Source organism: Microcaecilia unicolor, chromosome 7 (genome assembly GCF_901765095.1).
Source record: "Microcaecilia unicolor chromosome 7, aMicUni1.1, whole genome shotgun sequence".
NCBI classification, from domain to species: Eukaryota; Metazoa; Chordata; class Amphibia; order Gymnophiona; family Siphonopidae; genus Microcaecilia; species Microcaecilia unicolor.
Genome location: NC_044037.1, coordinates 210,587,036 through 210,614,559, shown reverse-complemented (window position 1 = coordinate 210,614,559; position 27,524 = coordinate 210,587,036). Strand labels below are relative to the sequence as shown.

At 39.3% G+C, this 27,524-nt stretch overlaps 1 protein-coding gene across 1 annotated transcript in view; it reads left to right on the top strand.

The window, feature by feature from the left end:
* Positions 1-21,691, top strand: part of ZC3H15 (zinc finger CCCH-type containing 15) — a 36,864-nt gene extending 15,173 nt beyond the window's left edge. The window contains exons 7-10 of the mRNA XM_030209071.1: positions 10,504-10,650; positions 13,688-13,789; positions 15,274-15,403; positions 20,872-21,691. Of these exons, the coding sequence (XP_030064931.1) occupies positions 10,504-10,650; positions 13,688-13,789; positions 15,274-15,403; positions 20,872-21,059 (567 nt within the window). The 3' untranslated portion in view covers positions 21,060-21,691. The remainder of the gene's footprint in view (positions 1-10,503; positions 10,651-13,687; positions 13,790-15,273; positions 15,404-20,871) is intronic.
* Positions 21,692-27,524: the final 5,833 nt, after the last annotated feature.

The following is a 27,524-nucleotide window of genomic DNA, read 5'->3' as shown; positions in this document are numbered from 1 at the left end:
CCCAGAGTATAGCAATGCGCAGACTCTCACAGCGGCGTGTTGGAGCATTCTGTTCAGCAGAGGTTGGTGGATGCCCTATGCCTGGGGGATATCCTTTTTGCAGAGAAGGTTGAGGAGGTCGCAGACCAAATCAAAAAACATATTGATCCACCTCTTCAGCTTGGTGGACTTTTGGCAAGCCAAGGAGGAATCCGTATTACTATCGGAGGCATAGGTAAAGCCCCTTGACTCGCCAGCCTGCTCAGGCTCAACCCCAGCGCGCTCGTTCACGTCAACAGCATGCACCTAAGGCCCCTCCTGCTCCTCAGGCAAAGCAAGGCATGAGCTTTTGACGGGCTCCAGAATATCTGTAGTAAAAGTGTCCAGCCAAGATGACTTGCTGGTCAGGGAGAGGCTGACATTTCTTCAAGAAAGATGGCCCTTATAACCTCCGAGCGGTGGGTTCTTCAAATGGTCCGTCTCAGATATGCACTGAATTGGTATCTAAAACCTCCAAATTGCCCACTGAGAGTTCATTCATTCAGGTCTCAGCACAGGCAGGTACTTGGTCTGAGTTCCATCTGATCCAGTCAGTTGTCTTGCCAACATTCTTTCTCTGACCTCATTCCCATCCTGGCGAAAGCACCTTGCACACCTTGAATTGCAAGAGAGCATTGGCCTACTGCATGGAGCAGACCAGGCCCCACAGAGAGTCCGCCCAACAAGATGGGGGTCGCCATCGGGAAATGTACCATTTCTAATTGGCTAGCAGATTGCATTTCCTTCACTTATGCCCAGGCTGGGCTAGCCCTAGAGGGTCACGTCACAGCTCACAATGTCAGAGCCATGGCTGTGTCGGTAGCCCACTTCAGGTCATCCTCCATTGAAGAAATTTGCAAGGTTGCAATGTTGTCTTCAGTCCAAACATTCACATCACACTACTGCCTTGAGCAGAATACAGTCGGTTTGGGCAGACAGTGTTGCAGAATCTATTTGGGTTGTAGATTCCAACTCCACCCTCTTAGGCCCATTTTATTCTGTTCCAGGTTGCGCACTCCTTCAGATTGTATATAGTTTCAGATTAATCTTCATTATGTCCGCGCCTTTGCGAGGCCCAGTTGACCTGTGTTTGTTGTTTTTGGTGAGCCTGGATGCTAGGGACTCCCCACTTGTGAGAATAGATAGGTTTGCTTGTCCTCGGAGAAAGCAAAGATACTTACCTGTAGCAGATATTCTTCGACGACATCAGGCCTTATATCCTCACAATCCCTTCCACCTCCCCTTGGAGTTGTATTCTTTCTTATTTTTACTTTTTGCTGTATAAAACTGAGGCACATGCACGGTAGATCGTGTCTCGCACTCAGCTCTACTTGTGCTAATCATAAGTCCTGGACCGAGCAACACCCACTTGTGAGAACTTAAGGCCTGATGTCCTCAGAGAATACCTGCTACAGTTAAGTATCTTCACTTTAATCAAAGCATGAAATCTGAGATCTAATTTCATTAGCCCACATTATTTACAGGTATCAGACTGACTTACCCTGAGTTTGGAAGTCAGAAGAAGAGAGGAAATTCAATTAGTGTTTTGTGGTACACATGATAGAGCCACAAATCACTATGTAGCTTAAGCGGTTAGAGCAGCAGGCTGGCTCCTTGTGGCCTTGTGTAAATCACTTAACCCTCAGTTGACTCCAGTACAAACTGGGGACAGGGAGATACCTACTGTACTTGAATGTAATTCTCCTTGAACAACTTCTGGAAAGGTATGCCCAAATATATGTATTAAATTCACAAGTGTGCATCTTTTTTAGGGAAGGTTTAAACTGATTTTGGAACCTAGGAGAAAGTCGGAAGAAAGCCCCTCATCCTGTGTCTCCTGGATTTTCATCTTACTCCTACTTTCCCTTCCCATATTGCTGTTCTTTCCCCCTTGTATCTACTTCTGCTTGCATTTGTACTTCCTTTTCTGCTCCAGGCTTAAGACTGTCTTCCCCGCAGCAATGCATTTCTCCAGAGCTCTTTCAGTCCTATTCTCTCTTGTTCTCTTCATTCCTTTGTTCTCTGTATCTTTTATTCTGTGTGTTTGATCTTGCACTGCTTCTTGCTGATAACTAGTAGGTGCCGGAGGTGGCAAGAGCAGAAGAGCCTAAAGGAAGTTTTGCTTGAGAATAATCACACAGGAGCACAAGCATAGTAATTTTACACACTGAAGTTATGTAGCTGATTTAACAGTGAATGCTTTCAATTATTTTTGTTTATATATGTAGCAAGTACTTATTTGAGACAGTATGGTTTTACCAGTAGATCTAGTTGCCTAGTTAAAGAAACTAATCAGGACTGGATCAGGGGGAAATGCTGGATGTAATGTACTTTGATTCAGCAAGACCTATTGACACGATTTCTGTACTACAAAAGAAAACCAGGCATCAGGAAATGTTCATTTGCTGCTTTGGGTGAAAAAGGATAGGAGGAACTAGTTTGCTGTACTGAAATTTGCAAGGTCTAATATTTATTATATAGATATATTTTTACCAAGGATACTTGGTAAGAAACGAATCAGCTGATAATCACAGACACTAACATCAGGGCGGCTTTAAATTGACTGATATTACAATGTGCTTTGATTGCTCTAAGATTTCAACTGAAAATAGAATTCCTCCTTTTTATTTGTCAGGTAAATCATGGGTAGATGAAGAATGTGAACCAGGAATCAAAAGGCACTTGCTGTCTGTGGCTGAAAACAAACATAACACGTGCAGCTCAAAAACTGAGGGTGAAGTCATGACAAACTAATGATGACCGTTTTCCCAGTTAACTGTATTAAACCATCTGCCCATATATAAACAAAAATGTCATGGAAGTCATTCCATCCCATATCTTTACTCTGTACTTTTTATATCGTTTTTGGTCAGAACTGCACACATTAGTTACCTCCTTTTTAGTTGTCAGATTGTGCAAAACCTTAGTAAACCAAAGAAGAATTTTACCACAAGGGAGACGAGGAACAGAAGGAGAAATGTAAATAGAGCTCTAGAAAATTCTCCTTTTTGTGCAATTCTTGGCAAACTAATCTGAAACAACTAAAAACTAAAGATAAAGCAGAAATTCAAAAGGTGCAGAGAAGAATAACCAAGAAAGATGGGGTGGAATGACTCTTCAGCTTGGTTTTTAACATCCTGAGATAAATAGGGAATAGTTTAGTTTTAGGTATCTCCTAACCTTGAAAGTGATAGGTAGATTTTATAAATGGATTTTTTTTTCTTTTTTTCATTTGGCATACAGTTAAGATGTAGAATTTGTTGCAGACGATGTGGTCAAGTCAGTTAGCCTACCTAGGTTTAAAAAAGGTTTTAGATAATCTCTGAAGGGAAAAATCTGTAAATCCATCATTAGCCATATAGCATTGGGAAAGACACTGTGTATCCTTGGGAATGAGTCACAAGAAGTGGATCTGCTCTTTGGAATCCTGCTGGGTACCTCTAATCTGGATTTCTCACGGTTGTAAATGCTGGGTTTGATAGATCGTTTGGTCTGATCCAGCATGGGCACATCCTGTGTGCTTAATGGCATAAATATGGCACTGAGGAAAATCATAGTTTACTGTGTAGTTTACTGTGCAATTAGATGGAGGCTGTTTTAGCCAGGACAAGAAGTTTATTTTTCTGAGGCTCTTAATGATGTGCAGTGTAGACTGAAACTACTGTTTTAATAATGACCGGTTTGTAAAGGATTTTGATTTGGCCCTTTTAGGAGTTTTGTAAATGAATTGCATTGAGAAAATTGCCTGAAGCAGGAAGATTGACGGGAGATCAGCTTGAGGAAAGTGTGCATTGATGACCAAAATTAGTGAGACTGAATTATACTTTGAACATAGAGCCATGTCCAACCTTTGAGCCTTTTCTAGCATTGTTGCTTATGTCTCCTAGTCCTTAGTTGAAGAAAGGGATTAAGTAGATTATAGGTGCCAGTATGCCTGTGTCCAGCAATTTGTCCAGTGTAAAAATAAATACATCTCAATATATCTGAGTATAATAATTTTAGACGGTTCTCAAACATTTCCTGTGTAAGCAAGCTAATTGAAAAAGCTGTTTGTGACAAAGCTGCAGGAACATCTGGAGTCATAGGTTCTGCCTTTCTGCTGCTCAACTTTAAGCTGGATACAAGACAGAGTACACTTGCCTCATCGTTGGATGGCGTTCTTCTATATTTAGATGTCAGCAGTTATGTACTTTTGGTCCTTTTAAAGCTAAACTTTACCTTTTGATATGCTAATTCTTGATCTATGCTCCCAGTTTTCAAGGGCTACCAACAGGTCAGATTTTCCATTAACACTAACAAATATGCTTGCCTACTAACTCCATTGTATGTAAATCTCTCATGCATATTCATTTGGGATTCCTGTTGGAGACCTCAATGATGAGCATGAAGACCAAGGCTTTAGATCAGAGGTTCTCAACCTGCGCATTCAGGATAATCACAGTAAATACGCTTGAGAGAGATTTGCATACAGTGATGGTAGTACGTGCAGATTTTATTGTGTATATTCATTATGGAGATCCTGAAAACCTGACTGGCTAGATGTGTCCCAGGGACTGGGTTAAGATTCGGCAGAGGTGTACTACTGTTACTGTGCTGAACTGGTCTCTTTCCTGAAGACAGAAACTGATTTACACTCCAGGACAATATTAAAACTAAGTTGCCCTTGGGAGTCCCATAGGATTCAGTTATTTCCTCTATAAATATTTGAATTGCTTCATTTGGGGGAATTGATTTGGGCATTTAACATCCAGTATCTGCTTTTATAGAGATGACCTACATCTTTATTTACATTTGCAGAAGGCCCTATCATTTCAGCATGCATGCTGATCTTTAATAGCTGTGTAATAACATGATGAAAGTGAATTCAGCTAGACCTATTTGAAAGCCTCTAACAGGCTTCCTTAGAGCTAGGTAGCGTACAACTATCTGATGAGGCGTTACTGAAGAATCACATTCATAGTCTGAGGGTTTTGAATGATAGCAGTTAGGCTATGCTGATTAGTTTCGTAGTTTGTGTCTTTTTATTCATTTTAAGACGGAACTGTCATACTTTGTTTTTGGTCACTTTATATGGAGTTTGTCTCTCTGTGTTTTTCTGTGGCACGATTGCACTTCATTCATGTATGTACGGATTGCTTTTATTTGTCTGTATTTCTTAGTATATATTTGTTTAATTCTGACAGACCTTTGATGCAGGCGTAGATGCCGAAACAGCCCATGTCGGAACTAGATCTGTTTGCTATCCTCAGTCCTGAAGGCCCTTGTGCAACTGTTTCTGCCTTCACTGCGTGACATCTTGATTTACCCAACTGGTCTTAGTTGGACTCCACCCACCATGCTAGTCCTACAACCACAGCTCCGCTAATTCTCTCAACTTCCTATTTGTCCTCAGTTCTGCTTACTGCTATTGGAACTGCATAGGTTCCAAGTAGTCGCCAGTGGGAGAAGGAAGGGAGGGGGGAGCTCAGTGAAGGCACTTCTCAGCCTGCTTTTCTCCTTACTATTCTATTCTGTCAGAGTCTTATATACTGCCAGCTTTCCAAAAAAGGATTCACAGTGGTTTACAAATTGGTGAAAGCTGCACAATAGAGAGAAATAACAAAACTAACAAATATAATTAATCAAAATACTGACTGTTCAGAAAACCTAATTACTGATCAGATAGGTAAGTTTTATATTTAATATCTAATGGCAACAATAGATCTAAAGCAAATATTTTTCAAAGAAGCAAAGCCTAATTTCAAAGTTTGCAGGAAACCCAAACTCCTTCTAAAAGACGGTAATACAAGTAATTCTGCAGTCACTTTCTCATTCCACAGCCCCAAATTTTAAATCCTGAGAGCTCTATTCTCTGTCCAACACATCCTTTTGGAGCCACTTTTAAAACTGAAGTCTTCTCCATCCTGCATATTTTGTCTTTCTTGCCCATTAGCAACTCCCCTAGAGCAGTGGTTTTTAATCAGGGTATTGCAGGTCTGTCATAAGTAGGGGAATGGCAGGACATCAGGAGCATAAGGAAAGCCCAGTAGCAGGAGACTTGGCCACACAAGCACTAACATTCTTCCCTAATTCTTCTGAGCTGTGTTCCTTCCCAGGGTTGCAGCACCAAGTGGCGCTTAAAATACTTTCACTTACGGGGCATAAGTGCCCCATGATGGTGCAACTCGAAGAAGAGTGGTTCAGAACAAATGAAGAGTGTTAGTGCTTATGTGACCATATCTACCATATTGTAGAGGGCAGATGCCATACTGTTAGAAGGTGAGATGCTGTACAGTTGAATGTTGTGGAGGGAGATATGCTGGGCATAGTGGTTGTCAAGGAGATAGGTTAGGACATAGTGAGTACAAATGGTAAATGTGTGATAATTGGGAGTGGGAAAAATATAGAAGGGAATAAAGAGGCCTGAGAGGGTGTGAGGAGAAATGGGAGAGATAGGTTGGATGGGCTGGACATGAGAGAAAGCATGGAAAGCTGTTAATTAGATGAAGAAAAGTAGAAAAAATAATAATAATGGAGGACTGGAGGTTAAGAGAGGGTAAAATTTGAATGGACAAAGCTAGAAAAGAAAGGGAGGACAGCCGAAAGGGAAAGATCAATATGTTAGATTGTTTTAAGGAAAATGGAACAAGACAGGAGGAAAGAAAAATGACAAGTAGGCAGCAGCCACTGGAAAGAGTTAGCAGGACAGGAAAGCAAAAACAAACAGACAAAAAAAAAACCCTTGCACCAGCATGATGGAAAATAACAACCCCAAACAATTGGGGTGGGGGGGGGGAGAGGAGGGAGAGGAAGAAGAAGAGTCTTATTTTGAATTGATTAATTGGATTGTGTTAACTTTGAAAACATCACTGCAGTCTATTTTTGTTCACTAAAAGAAGAAATGCATTTCTATTTTTATTTCTCCAATGTTGCAGTACATGAGCTTTACTTCTTGGATTCCCAGTTCAATTTTTGTGTTCATTTTTCTTTTTCTAATTTGTGATCCCTTTCTCTGTATTTGGTGAAGGGTCTATCTGTTTTGCATGTGACCAAGGTATGGTATGCTGTTTTCTCTGTTTCTGTGTAGAGATCTTGTAGCAGTACAAAAGAGGTAGATCAAAGACTGGATAATATGAATGAAATCTGGATCGAGAGGCAGAAAAAATGGAAGAAAGCTGAAAGGAACAGATCAGTGTTGGATGTAGTGGAGGAAGTGAAAAGGAAGGAGAAAAAATGACAAATGGAGAGGAGACCCTTGGAAAGATAGTTAAAAGAAGGCAAAAAAGCAGTAACCAGAGACTGGGGCCAACACACAAAATTTAAATGGCCAGACAGCAAAGATAGAAAAAAGAATGTTATATTTAATTTAGGATGAAGTAATGTGGTAGCCATGTTCACCTTAGACGTTAATAAATATAAACAAAAACCCAGAAAAAAAGGTAATACCTTTTAAAGCTAGGTTTTGGAGGCCAAAACCACCTTCTTCAGGTCAGGACAGTATAGTGTTTGTATAGTATGTTCTGACTTAAGGGAGGAGGTTTTGGCCTTCAAAACTAGTCAAAAAATGTAATGTTAGTCCAATAAAAAGGTGTCACCTTATTTTCCATTTTAATTTTATTAGTTAATTTTAAATTTAACAATTGGAATATGTCAGTTTTTGAAATTTACATCTGCTATCTTTATATTTTGCACAGTAGAGAGGGATGTGTGTCACCTTCTATTTCTTTGGTGTTGCACTGTGTGCAGAGTCTGGCTTCTAGGGGGTTCAGTTTCATTTTTGTCTAAATATTTCTGTTTTTAGTTTGTGGTTATTTATTCTATACTTGATTAGGGTCTGTCTGTGTTCATGTGTGAAAAAGGCTAGGTTTTCTGTTGGCAGTGAATGTGCAGAATTGATCTGTACTCATCCAGCTTGTTTAGTTTTCCAGTAGGCATACTGATCTAGTGCAAAATGCAATGTTGATGGTGCTGCCTTTTATGAGGAAGGCCCTTGTTGTTTGACGGTGGAAGTTAATACTGTGGTACAGTAGAATTTGCTTTATAGGTCCTGAGCGATTTTGTAGGGTTTTGTATTACTGCCAAGTACAGGATTTTTTGGATTTAGCTTGCGCCTCTTTCAATTGTAGCTCAGTGTGAGTTATGTTCAGGTATAGTAGGTATTTTCCCCATCTCTAAAGGGCTTACAATCTGTACATGAGGCAACGGAAGGTTAAGTGACTTATCCGATTTAAAGGAGCCGATAGTGGGATTTGAACCCTAACTTACCTGGTTCTCAGACCTCTGCTCTAAGTATTAGATAAGGCTAATACATATAAAACATTCTAAACATGTTTGATAATTTAACAATATACTAAAGGCCAGTAGATCTGAAGCCTGGTGGCCATTTAACAACCTATCAACACTTCCCCCCCCCCCCCCCCCCCCCGAGATGCAAATCATTTTATAATTGCCATGTAACCACAAGATTTCTGTTAGTGTTGCTGAACATTTTGTTCACATGGCCAACAGGGAGATGCTGTAGTAAAGCTAGGACTGACTGAAAGCCAAGTGTTAAAGTACTTGCATATATTTCTAGAATACTGCAGATATTGTTCCGTTTCAGTATGTTGTATTTTGGTGCATTATTTTGATATTTTTAAAAAACTTTTGGCACATAATTCCTGGAGTGTATTCAATGTGCATTTTACCGTCTATAACATTTACTATATGCTGGTACCTGGGGCAGTGAATGGTAAAGTGACTTGACCAGGATAAGCTATCTTGGCAATGTAAGGAAGATTAGCGATTGGTTGGTAAATAGAGCACTTGGTCTCGGATTACGAAGAATCCTCGATCCTGGGGCATACGATGACAGTTTTCCAAGAAAGGATATATGGCCGTGGGAGAGACTAAAAGAAACTATAAAGTGAGTGTAAGGGCTGAGTAAGCTAAAGAGCCACTTTGGAACATCTGAGTACATACTAAATATTCTCAACTGATAAAGAATCAGCCTGAGGATAATGCAAAATCTCTCTCAGGTACGTTTTAGAAGTTCCAGAGGGGCCAAATAAGTTGTCATAAAATTCAATAATCTAGAATGAAACTGTTCTTTGTAAGTTCCAGTTGATCATGTACCAAATAACTAAGTTTAACCATAGACACTGCTGCACATTGTAAAGCGGTAATAGATGAATTCATTTTCTTTGAACATCATCAATGTCCAATAGTCTCTTAGTTTCAGAGAATTAAAAATTCCTCGCTGAGAAAATTTACACAGAAAGGGAATAGTCTCTCTTGCATTCGTTCAATCCATTTAACAACTTGCCATATGTCATGCAGAGAGAACCTGTTTTTCCTCAGAAATGGATCCTTCCAGAATAGTCGGATATTATCTGAACTGCCTTTGGGATTGGAGCTCTTTCAGAGCTCATCTCCCTTGCGACTCCCCCCCCCCTCTGTCACCAGAATATTTTCAGATACTTCACTCATTACAGGATAAGCAAAGGGGAAGAATACTAATTCTCTGAATGGGAATGGTTCCTCCTCCCCTTTTTTAATACCACTTTTTCTTAAAGATAAGAAACCATTCACTGTGACACATGCAATAATAGGGAAAATCCGGAGTGGGGCGCCTCTTTCACATCATTGTATATAAATAATTATAACATAGAATTAGCAAGCGTAAGATTTCCACTGGGAGGCAGCAGAGTTCCTTGCTAAAAACAGGATTGAGCCCTCTGTTCAAGAAGATTGAATTTTTTAAAATAGGTTTGTTTTAGAATCTCTTAAAACGGTCTAGCGGTAATTAGACCTGGATTGTTGACATCTATTGCTCACAAAGGTTGCACTCTTCTTTCTCTCATGTGTCTCATCTGCAGCTCAGGTGTGGGTCTTTGCTCTGTCATTCATGATTTGTTTCACTGCTGCTCTGTTGTCTGGTCTGCTCGCCCTACATGTCTTTTAAAATTCTGATCTAAGATTTTCCAATGATATTGCATGGAATAAACAATGAATTTAAAAAAAAAACTATTCCCAAAAATTGCATTGTGATGGATGTGCTGAACATATCAGCAAGCATATCAGGGATTCTCTTAGTCAAGTAAGCAAGGTTAACTAGGACACATTCAAGAACACAGCCTGCAGTTAGTGTTAACCTGAGGAACTTAAGAGGGTAAACAATATTTAAAATTCAGGAAAATGTTGAAAGCACATTCGTTTTGATTAGCCGTTGAGGGTGATGGTTGAATAGAGGTTGGAGGTGGGAAAACGTTTATGTGGGAAGAAGTGTTAAGCTTAGATATGTACTCTTGTCTTATGTATGCTGAAACAGGATATACCTGGATGACTTAAATATAAAATAATTTAAAAATACATTCAAGAAAATGACCCTGCATAAAATTGTATCTTGGACATCTGTTCGCTGATTTCCTCCCCCCAGTTCAGTCATGCCAGTAGTAAAAAAGAATATTCTAGAAGTTGAAGTTAATGTCCTCCTATTTATGATTGTTTTGTGTGCTTGTTCTGCAGCGTGCTGCCTTAGGACCAAACGTTACCAAAATCACTCTAGAGTCTTTTCTTGCATGGAAGAAGAGAAAAAGACAAAAGAAGATCTTGAAATCAGAAGAAGAAATGGAAAAGAGAAGAGCAGACTTTAAAGCTGGCAAATCCTTCGGAGTATGTACAATTCTTCTTTTTCCCCATAACAAGCAAATGATTAGCTACTTATTAGAACAATACCCCACCCCCACAAAAAAAAACCCTTCTTGATAACACATTTTGGTGATTATAAGCCTTAGATTTGTTCCTCTAAATTGATTTGCAAACTTTATTTCATAGCTTTTCCTCATCGTGCCTAATTTTGTAATGCGTGACTGTTCTAAATATTTTATACTACATACCCCTACCCTGCTTTGAAACATATTACCATAGAAACAATAGATGAGGGCAGAAAAATAACATTGGTCTGGCCAGTCTGCTCTGTTCACACTACCAAAAAGATGTTCCAGCTGTTGGCCATAGAGTATGTGTGTCTGCAGGCTATTACACATCAAGACAGTTTAATTATCTTCCTCTACTGTACTGCACTATCCTCCTGGAAAGCTGAGCATTTTTTGTACCACTATCCTCCCAACCATAATGTCCTACAATCCAAACAGCTGGCAGCACCAGCTTGTAACTATATTACACCTGTCTTCCTGGGTCCCCTTCACCTTTCCATATGGCTCCACACTGCACTGATCTGGTAAATACAAGTGCATTACCACATTCTCTGTACATTCCTCTGGCGCCTATCTACGAGAGACTATTTTTTTTACCACCTTATCCTATGTGGTCCTGTTTCAGTCCCATACCTCTGTGATTATCACCACCTCATTTCTGTTACCTTCCCACTTGTTATGACTTTGACCAATGCCTGTATGATCTTCTGTCCTCCTCCTCCCCCCCACCTCCCCATCCTCTGACTAGATAGAGGAAAGAACAGTTTTCTTACCTATATCTGCCTCCTCTGCCATCCTAGCTTCACTCTGAAGTTTGAACACCCATGGCCAGCACATCTTGCAAGACCACAGGGCTCCATGTGTTCAAGCCAATAAAGGCAACTGGCAAAGGAAGCAGACACAGCATGAAGTGCTATTTCTGTTGAGCTGAGTGAAAGCTGGAGATCGCATGGCACATCAGAGTGAATTTCTTTTTTTTTCCTTTTTTGTCTGAAATAGCCACAAGCTTGATCTTTCCGCTGCTTTTGACACTGTCGATCACAGCATACTTCTCGATACCCTGTCCTCACTTGGATTCCAGGGCTCTGTCCTTTCCTGGTTCTCTTCCTACCTCTCCCTCCGCACCTTTAGTGTTCACTCTGGTGGATCCTCTTCTACTTCTATCCCTCTGCCTGTCGGCGTATCTCAGGGTTCTGTTCTTGGTCCCCTCCTCTTTTCTATCTACACTTCTTCCCTTGGTTCATTAATCTCATTCCATGGCTTTTCCTACCATCTCTATGCTGATGACTCCCAAATCTACCTTTCTACCCCTGATATCTCACCTTGCATCCAAACCAAAGTTTCAGCGTGCTTGTCTGACATTGCTGCCTGGATGTCTCAACGCCACCTGAAATTAAATATGACCAAAACCGAGCTTCTCATTTTCCCCCCCAAACCCACCTCCCCGCTCCCCCCGTTTTCTATTTCTGTTGATGGCTCTCTCATTCTCCCTGTCTCCTCAGCTCGAAACCTTGGGGTCATCTTTGACTCTTCTCTCTCCTTCTCTGCTCATATCCAGCAGACCGCCAAGACCTGTCGTTTCTTTCTTTACAACATCCGTAAAATCCGCCCCTTTCTTTCCGAGCACTCTACCAAAACCCTCATCCACACCCTTGTCACCTCTCGTTTAGACTACTGCAATCTGCTTCTTGCTGGCCTCCCACTTAGTCACCTCTCCCCTCTCCAGTCGGTTCAAAACTCTGCTGCCCGTCTCATCTTCCGCCAGGGTCGCTTTACTCATACTACCCCTCTCCTCAAGACCCTTCACTGGCTCCCTATCCGTTTTCGCATCCTGTTCAAACTTCTTCTACTAACCTATAAATGTATTTACTCTGCTGCTCCCCAGTATCTCTCCACACTCGTCCTTCCCTACACCCCTTCCCGTGCACTCCGCTCCATGGATAAATCCTTCTTATCTGTTCCCTTCTCCACTACTGCCAACTCCAGACTTCGCGCCTTCTGTCTCGCTGCACCCTACGCCTGGAATAAACTTCCTGAGCCCCTACGTCTTGCCCCATCCTTGGCCACCTTTAAATCTAGACTGAAAGCCCACCTCTTTAACATTGCTTTTGACTCGTAACCACTTGTAACCACTCGCCTCCACCTACCCTCCTCTCTTCCTTCCCGTTCACATTAATTGATTTGATTTGCTTACTTTATTTATTTTTTGTCTATTAGATTGTAAGCTCTTTGAGCAGGGACTGTCTTTCTTCTATGTTTGTGCAGCGCTGCGTATGCCTTGTAGCGCTATAGAAATGCTAAATAGTAGTAGTAGTAGTAACATTCCATTAATGTGATGTACAACACAGCCTATCAATCGAGAAGCACTGCCCTAAGTAATTTGAAATATTTAGTATAATGGTCCAATTTTGGAACAAATATGTTCATTTCTAACCTATTAAGACAATATCTGCAAATTTTGTTTATCATATTAGCAAGTGATTGGTCACTGATTTTGCTGCCACATTAGTGTATGACGGATGACTGTCTTACAGTCTTAGTGCTGTGTATTTGTCAGGTGATCATTTTGTGATGCTTCTTCTGTTATGTTTGAGAAGCAGCTTCCTAATATACCAGGAGTAAGATGCTTAGATTCCAACTCATATAGGTGGAATTCACAGCAAAGTGCTATCTGATTGGAGTGAAAGTATCTTGTATTTCAAAGGAAGTTGTTAGCCTTTTTATTTATGCAATCTTATGGGGAGACTTGACACTATCCTGCACTCTCCTTCACTCATCAGTCCTGTAATTTATTTATAATGTGATATATGATTTTATATATTTTTACATTGATTATGATTATGCAATTTAACTGCTTAGGAAACCTAGATGGTTGGTTTATAAATGAATGAAATAAAATGATCCATTGGTTCAAGGGTCAGTGTCCATCTTCAGCATTCTATTGTGAAATGCTGGTGTAATGATTGACATTTTTTCATGTTGTGTGTGGACAGATCAGTGGTCGTGAAGTGTTTGAATTCCGACCTGAATTGGTGGATGATGATGATGATGAAGCAGATGACACCGAGTACGTCCAGGAAAATGATGACTCTGAGGTATGGCCCTGCCAGCCAGCTTAGAGACAGCTTCTATTCCGTTCTTGTTGCCTTATTAGCAAGAGAGACATTTTAATGATGGCCTATTGTTTACATTTCTTTTATATAACTTTGTCGATGTTATCAGTAATACTGTATTTTTTAAAAAATGTAGGAAACAAACATAGAACAATGTACAAGAAACCACACAAATCTTGACAAATGGCAATAGATTTGGCACTGCCATTTTTTTGGCATAAATGCCTTCGTCAGGAGTCCACAGACAATATGTAGTTTTCCTTGTGAATATATAACAACCAAAAGAAAAGTAATAAAAGCTCAATAATCCAAATGACACTGATGCATAAAAAGATCCCATCATAAGTACAACTAGTGAAAAATGTTATAGGGACCACTGGTGGTGGTAAATGGTAGGTCATACAAGCAAAATTTTTTATGATTTTCTTTTACGTGCCATTCTGATTTGCAGTAGTTAACTTGCTTTTGCCAAAGAGCTTATGGATCATACAACATCAGAATTTGTAAAATAAACCCTCAGTGGAATGATTTCAAATAGTAACAATATAGAAAAAATGAGACACAGTGACTAGAAGTTGTTTTATGATGTTGTATGTAAACTCTTAACAATATAATACATCTCTAAGTAGCAAAGGACCACAGATTTAACAGCTGTAGCACAATTTCTTCTGAAGGATCGTGTAGGGTCGTGGAACATATATGTAAACTCTCAGATTTTGTCATAATAAAATATATTTTATTTGCGTGGATGTTAAATGCCTTGTTTTTCCAGTTCTGCATAGTACAAGGGTAATTTTATAAACTAGTTTTGCACCCATTCTAGGCACATAAATGGGCTCTTCTAAAATTTAGGTCATGCCTAAAATTATGTAAGTTTATATAGATATATATAGAGAGAGGATTTATTAGCCGCCTTTATGAAGAGATTCACCCAAGGTGGTACAAGTCAGCATTTTACAGTAGGTGTGCTCAGGGGAGTAGTTGGGGCAGAACATGACCAGTGTCGTGATTCTGCACTCGTATTTCATAAATAAAATATGGGCTAACTTTACACATGCTCTGAAGCAGATCTAACATCTGCATCTTCAGTCTGGGCACAATGTCTGTAGGATTTTTGCTAACGTTTTATAATGACACACGGGCACTCTGTTCTCTTATTATGAAATATTAAACTGAAAATTTTCACGCAGTAAAGAAAAGTAAAAAGAAAAAAATTTGATCAGAATTTATTGAATTTTGCTGATGTATTTCAAGAAGACAAGATTTAACATTATACCTACTGGTGTCATGCCTTGTCCATAGGGAAGTATTTTACTGCTATGTTTTCTGGTCTTATTTGATAAAATCTTGGTGTGATTATAGCAGAATTAGATATATTGCATTGTTGTATTTGCACAAACATTAAGAAGCTGGCTTTAGTATAAGTACATTTCAAGTATGAAGTATGTTGCTCTGCTTTGAAACAGGTAGAAGAGACAAGCGACATAAAGGATATTGATTTAAGCAGATTCATCCCTCAAGCTGTAGATGAGACGGGTATTACAGTGGCCAGTCTGGAGAGATTCAGCACTTACTTTACATCGGCTGAAAAAGACGGTACGTGAATTTCCTGAATGCAACAGGAAAAAGGTGATAAAAAGAAATTGTGTTGGCAAACTTAATTGCTTATATTGAGTGGAAAGGCTGAAAATGTTTTCCATGTGTTACTGCTTTAAATCCTGTGCTAATGATTTGCAGATGGGGAAATGGGAATGAAATATAAATTTTAGCTCGCACATTTTTCAGTTGTAGCTCCTAGGCAAGTTACACTCAGATACAATAGCTACTTCCCTGGCTCGAAGGTTTTGCAGTCTGAGTTTGTACCTGAGGCAGTGGAGGGTTAAGCAACTTGCACAAGATCACAAGAAGCAGCAGAGGGATTTGAACCAGGCACTCCTGGTTCTCAGGCTGTTCTGAGCATTGGGCTGCTTCTCGGGCTGGTCTGAGCATTAGGTCGCTTCTCCTAATTAAATAAATTAGAAATGTTTCCCTTATACTGGACAGTAAATTTGTAATAGGGGTTTGTGAAATGCTTAGAATCTTTCTGCTATTGGTTATCTGATTGGCTTCTGTATGAAGCTGCATTATGCACCTGCTTCTCTTCACAGTATCAGATCACAAATAATTTTAGATGGAAAAACTGACTGGCCAAATATGATGCGAGTATTACTGCAGCTATGATCCTTTCCATTGTTTTAGGACGCAGGTGTTTTATGGTCTGAAGTGCTAACACATTACCAAATCTCCAGAGATTTTTGTAAACCTTTTTGATAAAGAGGAAGATCATTCACATTCTACCTGGCATCCCCCATTGAAATTCCAAAGTGTGCTTTGTATCATGAAATGGAAGGCATTCGTAGGGTGGTAAACTATAAACCAGAGCTTGAGCAGGTTTAATTCTCAAAGATGAAGCCAGGTTAACTCCAATAACTGGTTCACTCCTTTCAGTAAGCTAGTTAGCTGTTTCACTGAGAACATTGGATATCTAGTTACCTTTAAAAAAAATGTTTTTAAATCAGAAGGATGTACAGAATTGGGTTCACTATATATATATATATATATATATATATATATATATATATATATATATATATATATATATATATATATATATATATATATATACACACACACCTCATTAAGAACATTCAAGTAGAGATCTTTGTTTTTATGTAGTGTCCACTGTGCAGGAGGCGGTGCCTTGCCTCCTACTAGTGTTGCATCCAGTTCTGTTCCAGCCCTCCCTTTGTAGCCCTTACTAGTAAGTGCAGCCAGAGCATTCCTGGAACCTGAGCTGGAGAAAGATAAGGCTGATGACTTCTGTCAGCTCAACATTAGGAACATGTGAGAAGGTGTGATCAAAAAAAAAAAAAGTCCATTTCCATTCTTTGGGATCAGCTTGATCAGTTGGGAAGGAAAGGGTTTTCCATCGGATGTGTATGTGAAATCAGGCAAGTGAAAATGAGGATTGGAAAAATTATAATAGAAAATCAACCTTCCATCAGGAGTAGAGGAGGAAACCAAGGTTATGTCCTTCCTAATAACTACTAATACATACAATAGTTCACAGCAGCTAAATTTAAAAGCGCATCTGCTCTGGAGGGCCTTTGTCATACTGTGATAATGAGTAATATTATGTGTCTCTTTTTAGCGTGTGCTGGCACATTTTAATTTGCCACCAGTACATGAAGAAAACATATTTTGTTATGGTGGAGGTGGGGAGGGCTTTCTGTATAGCACATGTATTAACATGTTTTTAGTACATCAACATCCTTGGGGGCTAATGCAGAAAGCTACCATGGGCAGAAGGACATGATTAATGAACAGTCTACAAGCCCGTTGATGGCTGCATGATGCAGAAACAGTGTCAGCACTAAAGTTAACTCATACAGTAGACATGGGCGCACAGTTTTGTTAAAATGTATAGTAAAGAGCCCATTAATCCACAGCACTGCAGAGCTATTCTCTGCCGAGCAAGCGCAGCATCAGAAGTCTGCTGCCAGGTCTGAGGTGGTATGGGAAGGGTAAGAGGCGTGCCTGCTCCTGACATAGCTTTTTGCCCTATCATCCCTGATGTGGCACCTTTCCCACTTGCTGACCCAATCCCTCTGACATTTAAAAAAAAATAATAAAAATCCTTGGTGTCTATTGGTGGTGCCCCCCCCCCCCCCCCAACTGACACTCTCTCCTCAATTGTGTACCTTTTGAGAAGCAGGAATGATGCCCCATTCTGCCTCTGTGCAGCCATCTTTACAAAAAAAGAAAAAATGTTTGTTCCTGATCCCATCCGTTGTATCCTGGTACCCACCGAGTGGAGTTGGTCTGACAAATAGAGGAATTTATCCTAGGATGCACTGCCTTTTTCAAGATGGCAGTATCGAGATAGGAGCAAGAGGGCAGTGAGGGGACAGGTCTGAGGGACTTGGAGAAAGGGATGAGGTGCTGCTAAACTTTGGGGGGAGAGGGGAAGTGGGAGGGTTGGTAGGGTAGGGAGTGTCAGTAGACACAAGGGAATTTTTTTTTTTTAATGTCAAGATGTGGAGAGGCTTGGTAAGATAGGAACTACCTCCTAGACGAGGATATTTCACAGTGAGCAGTGGATTAATTCTGTGTTTTTAACATGGCGGTAATTTGTATGATCATTTCTTACTGTGGCCTTGGTATATTTTCTTGTAAATTTCACAGTAGATGTTGCTGGAGGATGTGGTAACAGTGGCTAGTGTATCTGGGTTTAAAAAAAGGTTTGGACAAATTCCTGGAGGAAAAGTCCATAGTCTGCTATTGAGACAGATATGGGAAGCAACTGCTTGCCCTGGGATTTGTAGTATGGAATGTTGCCATGATTTGGGTTTCTGCCAGGTACTTGTGGCCTGGCTTGGCCACTGTTTGGAAAACAGGATACTGGGCTAAATGAACCTTTGGTCTGACCCAGTATGGCTACTCCTATGTTCTTATGCCCCTTTAGTGTGGTTGTCATAGCCTTAGGCAGTACAGGAATTTTGAGTACACCTTTCAGAAAGACTTCCACAGCTAAGAAAAGATGAATATCATGAACTACTGTCGGCACTGGAAACTAGAGCAGCTAAAATAATATATATAGAAACGTCCAACAGCTACAACAAATATAATTAATATATCCTAGTTTGTTTTAATTGCAACCCTGCAGAGAAGTGAACATCTAAAATTCTAAAAAAAAAACACAAGGCATAGCAAACTTTCAAAATATCCCAAAAAGAGCATGAAACATGCAGTTTGCTAACAGAATGGCTAACCCAGACTGTGGGGAGCTATGGAAAAATCTCACAATTTAAACAAATGAGTCCTCAAAACTCAGAGCAATGGTCTTACCAAAAGTGTCAGTCTGTCCACAGATATTATCATTGGCCCCACTAAGTTATCTATCTCCAGAAAAAAAAAGTGCAACAAAAAGCTCCAAAAATAGAGGAAAAAGTTGCTAACAAAAAATCAGAGAAAAATAGCCAAAACCCACAGTCTGTTTTAGTCATCAAAAACAAAAATATCCCTAAAGTTCCAACAAACACTTCTGGTAGTTCACGACATATCAAAATAAAGTCCCACAAATATTTAGCTTGACTGAAGAGGTATCTTTTCCCAATACCAGATCCTCAAATTGCCACTGTTCCAGTGCATAACGGAACTCTCTTGAAGAGCTGCCGTACATGAACAAATTCCAGCTGTCCAAAACCCTGACAAGGGCCTCTTGTTTTACGAACCTGCTGCTTCAGGAGGTGGAACCAGAGCTTAAATGGCCACCAACTTTTATACCAAACATTCAGGTGTCCATTTTGGAGAATCTTTTATTTGCTTGTACTCAACTTATTTATAAGCTGAGTTCAGATTTGTTCCGCACAAACTGTGTATATTTGAGACTTAAAAAGTGTTATGTAAAATTACTTCCATTAAAACAATTACTTAATTTTTAAAATAGAAAACATAAAATTAAAATTGATTTTATATTATATAGATGAGCATAAGCGTACTTGCATAGTAAAAATACATGGCTATTATGCCATCTTGTGTTTTAGTTGGACGATATCCACATAAATAAAAGTGCAAAAACCAGATAAGATTAGGCAGACATGTGAATAGTTGGTTCGCTTTTTGTGTGCTGCTTTATAACACCAAATTAAGGGCTGCATTTACAAACCGCACTAGCGATTCCTGCATGACAAATGAGAGGAAGTCCATAGGAATTGAATAGGCTTCCTCTCATTTACTGTGCAGGAATCGGTAATGCAGCTTTGGAAAAAAAAGCCCTAAAACTTTACTGCAGGATTATATTTCATATACATGCTGTGTTCTGTCATGTGCACAGGGTATGGCCATGGAAACTGATTTTGAGAGCGGAAGAAATATTTTCTTAAATTGCAATTTGTTCATTAGTTTAATTGTGCAAATGTAAGACATTGCGTTCACCCATTCAGACACTTGATTAAGATCAAATATATGTTTAATCAAGTATAAAGGTTTTTTTTTTTTTTTTTTTATTTAAGAGAGAAAAGAAACTGCAAGAGAGTAATTGATTTGAAAAAGCAAACCTTTCCAGCAGAACCACTTAAAGGGAAAGGAGCCTGGTTTCCTCATTTACCCCTTCATAATTCCAAGCACCCAATTTACCTTCATATGTTTCAAAAAATATTTGATGCCTTTTTACCATTCATACCCATCATATGGTTCTTTTTCTAGTGTTTCATGATGTGCTGCAGTTGTAATTGCCTGCTGCATCTAAACAAGTTGAATTTAATCAAACGGAGCTCTTGAGGGGAAAAAACCTTATTTTCTATTAACTTTGATCCTCACAATCGAGAATGATGGGGCAATCATGAAAGAAAATGGGGGGATATGAAGACGGGGATATTGATAAGCAATATTAGCACTAAAAAAAATACTAGCTAAAAATTTTTAAATGAGAAGTTTAAAATTGAACTTGGGGTCACACAAGGGGAATTCTCATTTGTGCCTAAGAAGAAAGTCAATGTAAATTTGAGGGTGTAGTATTTTTCCTTTCATAGGTTGTGGTAGCTTTTATCAAACCAGGGTAGAAATAATTTAAACAAGTAGTTCAGGACATCTCCTTTTCAAAAGAAAACTGTATGCACTGTTTTTAACTGTTGATCAGTGAATTACCTCAGTTTTTGGTGCTTTCAGATATGTGTGTCTGCTACAGAAGGATTAAAACTGGAGCAATCCTAAAATTCTCCTTTTCTAGGAGATCTACAGACACGTCTGCATTTCTTATTGGGGAATACAATAAAATGTTACAAGAACAAGAAACCTTTGGCAGTCAGTGCATTTTCACAGGTGTTTTCTTTTCAGTACAAGTAAAGGAACTGTCACCATGAACACCTTCCTGGAAGGAAGAATACCTTAGGGGGAGGTCCATCATTTATTTTGACTTCTTTTGGGGGGGGGGGGGGTCTGCATGATGATTGAGGTTCCCAATGATTATTAATTGTTTTGACTGGGTTTTTGTGGAATATTTATGCATATGTTTCCTTCTACAGAAAGCAAATTGAATGAAGCTTCAGGAGGCGAAGCAGAGAATGGAGTAGAAAGTGACTCAGAAGACGAGGATGAAGCTGAGCAAGAAAATGGTGAAATTGATGCTGTTCCTGTTGATGAGAACCTGTTTACTGGCGAGGACTTGGATGAACTAGAAGAAGAACTTAACACACTAGACTTGGAGGAATGATAAAAATAACTAGTCACATCACTGAAAAGAATGTCAGCCCAACATGAGTAGGAAATGCAGACAACATACTTTTTCCATCTAGAATTTGTGAATGGGATGTTTCTGGTTTCCCAAGCTGCTGCTGGAAGGAAGATCAGAATATTTTTTTCCATCCCCTGTGTTCTGGTCTTGGCTCGTAGTAAGTTATCAGGCTAGTTCTTAATTGAAATGAGAAATAAAGGGAATTTTGGAATATGAGATTGTTTTGTTGTAACTCTCCAAGGACTACAGCTGCTTTCTCAGCTTGTGCATTTAAGTGATGTGTGTGTGTGTGTTTCTACCAAGTACATCATCCAGCAAACAAGGAGCATTCATCAAAGTGCTTCACTTCACTTTCTTTTGAAATGGTTTCTTTTGTTTTGTGACTGAAGAAATCAAAATACTGAAGGAATTGATACAGCATATGAAACATGTAATTTGTTTCTGATTTTAGGCATGTGTAATTACTTCTACACATTGGATCAGATGGACTTTACTATAGGTTCTTAAGTGACACAGCAGCAGTTGCTGCTGTTGAACTCTTAAATTTTCACTCTTTTTGCCAATACAAAAACTTGTAAATAATAAAGGCAGTCCTCTCCACATTATGCTAATTGCTATTTTGACTTCTGTCCTTTCTCTTGGTTTTGAGATACAAACTGAATGAAAGTGTAACCTTGGTGGCTAGGTCATTGTTTCCCAGTTCAGTTCTGGAGGCGTAATTAATCATTCTGGTTTTGGGGATATCGAGTGGATGTAAGTTAGTCTGGGTATCATGCCTATCTATTACAGATATCTTGAAAATCAAACTTAAGAGGTTTTTCTGTAGGACAAGTTTGGGAATCACTGGGCTAGGTTATCTTTTTCTGGCTTGTATGTGGATCCTGGAGTTGCTTTAGAAATATTTCTTTAATTTTTTTGTTTTCTGTACTCTCACCAGTGATCCAAAATTCCATTGATTATACAGGAAAGTGGCCAGGAAATGCTATGTTTTTGCTAGGCACTAACAATATTTGAGTAGGTCCAGTTTTTGGTGTTCTTTCTTACATGTCTATCTATAATGCTAGTATCTAATCTAGTGATGAAATTTCCTACCTAGGTGGAATTAATTAGTTCATGGTTATTGTAGAAATCATCTCTAGTTTCCATTTTTAGTGTGAACACAAATGGTATTAGATGTAGACTAAATGTGCCTTCACTACTGAATTAGAAGCAAGTGCAAAAACAGTCAAAGGGCCTGGTGCACTAAGGTCTTTATTTTATTAACATATCCACATGTGAATATCAGCATTTACAAGTGTATATGTAAATATTGAATTTAGAAAGCCACTGTTCACACATGGAGATCACACCACATAAAAATTTCAAACAGATGTCTATGTGTGGTGTTCTGCAGACATGAGTATCGAAGAATTTCATTTTTATCAAGAGGACAGTAGACACAATAGCCAGTTGTACTGAAGTTTTTTTCCTATTTAGGACCTGATTCACTTCTCTCTCATTCTGGGTCTATGGGGAAAATGCATAATACTCAGGATCTCAATGAATTCATTCTATCCACCACAGAGAGTTATAGAATCACTGTCTCAAGGCGGTGACAAATTTGTCTATGATGCTGACTGTATGAAGCCCTATTTGGGAAAGAATGTTTTGGCTAGTGACTAGTAACATCCATTCGTGTTCTGGGGACAAAGCACAAATTTTCATCTTCCATTGAAAGCACATGGTCATTTTCAGCCTCAACCGAAAACATGGCTGAAAATTAAAATAACCTTATGACCGAAACCAGGCAGAAAAAGGATTTTGGGCCAGTCTTGGTGCCGTAACCAAAACTGAAAACAAAATTTGGTCAGTCTTGAATTGACATCCATATTTTCAAAGTACTTATTTATTATTTTATTTATTCATGACATTTATACCCCACAGCACGAAATAGATTCAAGTTCAATGTGGCTTACAAACAAACAATAAAGGGGGTCTTTTACTAAGGCATGCTCATGTTTTTAGAGCACGCTAAAAATAGGTGTGCGCTAAATGTTAGAGATGCCCATATGAATACATAGGCACACGCTAAACGTTAGAGATGCCAATTTTTAGTGCGCGCTAAAAATGTGAGCACGCCTTAGTAAAAGACCCCCAAAGTGAATAAAACATAATAATGTACAGAATATAACACAAATTACAATAAGTTCAAGAAGCAAATTAATACATGTGCAGTAAGTAACCATGGATTTAGACTATCTCAAGGATAAATAAGGGGTCCCTTTACAAAGGTGCACTGAAAAATGGCCTGTGCTAGCGTAGGTGCGTGTTTTGGGCATGCGCAGATCTATTTTTCAGCGCGCCTGCAAGAAATGCCTTTTATTTTTGTTGAAAATGGACATGCAGCAAAATTCAAAATTGGTGCGCGCCCATTGTGGGTCTGAGACCTAGCGGTAAAGTCTCACACGGTAACCGGGCGGTAATGACCTATGTGCATCAAATGCCACTTGGTTTACGTCCAATATACACGTCTGAAAATAAAAATTATTTTTCAGGCGCACATATCAGATGCGTGCCAAAAATGAAATTACCGCAAGAGCCACGCGGTAGCTGGGCAGTAACTCCATTTTGGTGCATGTTGGGCACGCATAGACGCTTACGCGGCTTAGTAAAAGGGCCCCTAAGGGTGGATTGGTGAGAGCATAATTAGGCAAGACTAGATCGGAAACAAGACTAAGAAAAGGATGTGGGTAAAATTCAAATAAAGTTCTTTGTATTCAGAAAGGCCAGACTGAAGAAATGTGTTTTTAGAAGACTTCTAAAATTTAGGTAATCATCTGTAAACTTCATTGATTTAGGAACAGAATTCCAAATTTTGGTGCCTTGATAGGAGAAATTAGCAAAGTTAATTGTTTTATATATCACGTTCTTACAAATAGGGAAATGTAAGACAAGATCTCTAGATGATGAAACAGCATTATGAGGGGGTAATTCAATGAGATCATTTATGATGGGGCTTGACCAAACAGAATTTGGTGAATGAAAACATAATTTGAAAGATATTCTATCTCTTACTAGTAACCAATGTAGCTCATATAAAAGAGGAGTGGCTTTGGCGAAGCGAGGAGATCTACATATAAGACAAACTGTAATTTTTTCAGAAGACCACCTTTAAGTACAGCATAGATGGAATTGCAATAGTCGAATTTGGTGAGGACAAGGGATTGAACCAAAGTACGAAAGACAGATTCAGAGAAAAATGTCCTCAATCTCTTTAGCTTCCAAAGTGAGTGAAAGACACTTGAGGTCAACTTAGAGACTTGGTTTTCAAGGGTGAGGAAACGATCTATTGTGATTCCCAAGATTTTCATTGATGACTCAAGGGAATAAGTTTTATTCTTAATAGTAAAGTTACTAAGATTCATAGGATGATGAGGGTTAGCTATAATTAGAAACTTAGTTTTATCCGTATTAAGTTTTAGTTTGAAATTAGAAGCCAATGATTCCATAAATGTTATCCCTAAACTAGTCATGTGAGTTATTTCAAGTAATTCCTTAGAATGGGATATAAATGGTGACATCATCAGCATATATGTATGTCAAAAGACCATGTTTTTCTAAATGATGACCAAGAGGTATCATCATAATGTTAACAAGATGGGGGAAAGAGGGGAACCTTGAGGGACTCCAAAGCCAAGAGACCAAGTGGAAGAAAGTACACCTGATTATTTGACTTGATACGACCTTAAGAAGCCAGAAAAACATTTCAGGACAACTCCACAGATTCCATAATAGTCAAGAATATTTAAAATAATATTATGATCAACAGTATCAAAGGCACTGGATAGATCAAATTGAAGTATCAATATTTTGTTGCCAAAACTTAATTCTCTCCTAAAGTTAGCTAAGAGGGTGGTAAGCACAGTTTCTGTACTGTAAGAGGGCCTAAAACCAGATAGTCAAAATAAGTCAAAGTGCTTTGAAAATGAGCCCCATTGTATTAAATTATTGCTGTTACTATAACTAAACATTTGCCTATTTCCAAGTTTAACGTGCTGTTCAAATTGTTTACTGCACTGACATTTGGTCATTTGGGGCTTGATTTTATTGCAAGGCACATAGGTGAGAAATCCAAAAAGGCACCTATTGTAAGCCTATTATATAAAGGCAACATATGCCTTTATAAACTAGGGTCCCAGATCCCACCACAATAGTGTAGAAATGCTAATACACAAATGTACCCCTGCTCTGAAAAATGTGTAAATGTGTGCATGTACTCTACATATGTATATGACTATTTTATAAAATGTGAGTGTACATCACACTTTTGCCTCTGCTCCACAACAATTATGTCCTCTAGGCACATACAATTGTATACAAAGCACTTTAGAGTGTCTATAATAGGATTTACATGAGGGAAAACATTTATGTATTTAGTAGGATTTATTTATCGCCTTTTTGAACTAATTCATCCAAGGCAGTGTACAGCGGGAAAAAGATGAACACAGGTAATAAGCAATTACAGCAGTAAATGTATTTAAGTAACAAGTGAAATCACCCTATACTCTCTATGAAAATGTTTTATTATGTATTGTGTTGACAATGTAAGTCATATACTATGCCACACTTTGTATTTGAATATTTTTACTGCTGTAATTGTCTATTGCTTATGTTTGATTTATTGTTACTGTACACTGCCTTGAGTGAATTCCTTCAAAAAGGTGGTAAAAAATCCTAAGAAATAAAATACATACTGTAGCACAGTATGCTACTTACAAAATCAACATAATGGGGTGAATTCTATATATGACATAGAAAAAAAGCACTATTCTATAAGCTGTGCTTAAAGTTAGACACGGTTTATAGAATAGCACTTACGCCTGGGACTCGCAGCTAAATTTAGGTGTGGCCATTTTTACCAACTGAATTGTGCAAAATGTATGTGACTAAGGGGCCCTTTTACTAAGGTGTACGCACATGTTTTGGACATGCAGGTCAATTTTTTAGCTTGACTGCAAAAAAGGCCTTTTTTTGTTGGTAAAAATGGATGTGCAGCAAAATAAAAACCAGTGCACGTCGATTTTCGTCATGAGACCTTACCACCACCCATTGAGTTAGTGATAAGGTCAGGTCTCACATGTTAACTGGGCGTTAATTGTCAGCACATGTACACTGCCGATTACTGATGGGTAAGCGCCATGTGGTAGAACATTTTTACCGCATGTTTTGGACGCACATCAACAATGGAATTACCGCCTGGGGCACACGGTAACCAGGTGGTAGTTCCAATTGGATGCATATTATACGCATGTAGGCACCTACGTGCCTTAGTATAAGGGCCCCTAAATTGGGCACGTATCCCCTTTATAACAATCCACGAAAATGCTAGGACTATCCTTGTTCCGCCCATGACCATCCCATTTCCACTCCCCTTTTTTTTGTGTGTGTAAAATTTAGATACGGATTCCGTGCCTAAATTTATGTCTATAAATTGCAATAAAATCTAGTGTCAATAATTGTAAAAAGCCAATTATTGGTGCTAATTAGCTTATTGAATTAAATTGCATGCATATTTTTGGCGACTTTTATAGAATTAAGGGGGAATACATATTCAAACATCTTAATAGAAACAAAATAGGGTATTAACAGAGGTGGAACATATAGCTAGAGTGCAGGAGTAGCATAGTGATTAGACTACTTCCGCGACAAGGTGCAAAAGATCAACCTTGAGTTCACTACCAAGGCACCTCTTCCTCTTCACCCTTCAACCCTCTCCCTCAACCAACCAACCCAGGCCTCTTTCTCCTCTTTTCCTGATATCACCGAGGAGGAAACCGCCCACCTTCTTTCCTACTCGAAATGCACCACTTGTTCCTCTGATCCCATCCCCACCAACTTACTTAACACCATCTCTCATACTGTCACCCCCTCCATCTGTCATATCCTCAACCTCTCTCCACTGCAACTGTCCCTGACACCTTCAAGCACGCCGTAGTCACACCTCTCCTCAAAAAAAATCACTTGACCCTACCAGTCCCTCCAACTACCGCCCCATTTCCCTCCTACCCTTCCTCTCCAAAATACTTGAGCGTGCTGTTCACAGCTGCTGCCTTGATTTTCTCTCCTCTCATGCCATCCTCGATCCGCTTCAATCCGGTTTTCGCCCTCTACACTCGACAGAAACGGCACTCTCTAAAGTCTGTAATGACCTGTTCCTTGCCAAATCCAGAGGCCACTACTCCATCCTCATCCTCCTTGATCTATCCGCTACTTTTGATACTGTCAATCATGATTTACTTCTTGCCACACTGTCCTCATTTGGGTTCCAGGGTTCTGTCCTCTCCTGGTTCTCCTCCTATCTCTCCCACCGCACCTTCAGAGTACACTCTCAAGGATCTTCCTCCACCCCCATCCCGCTCTCTGTTGGAGTTCCCCAGGGATCGATCCTTGGACCCCTTCTTTTTT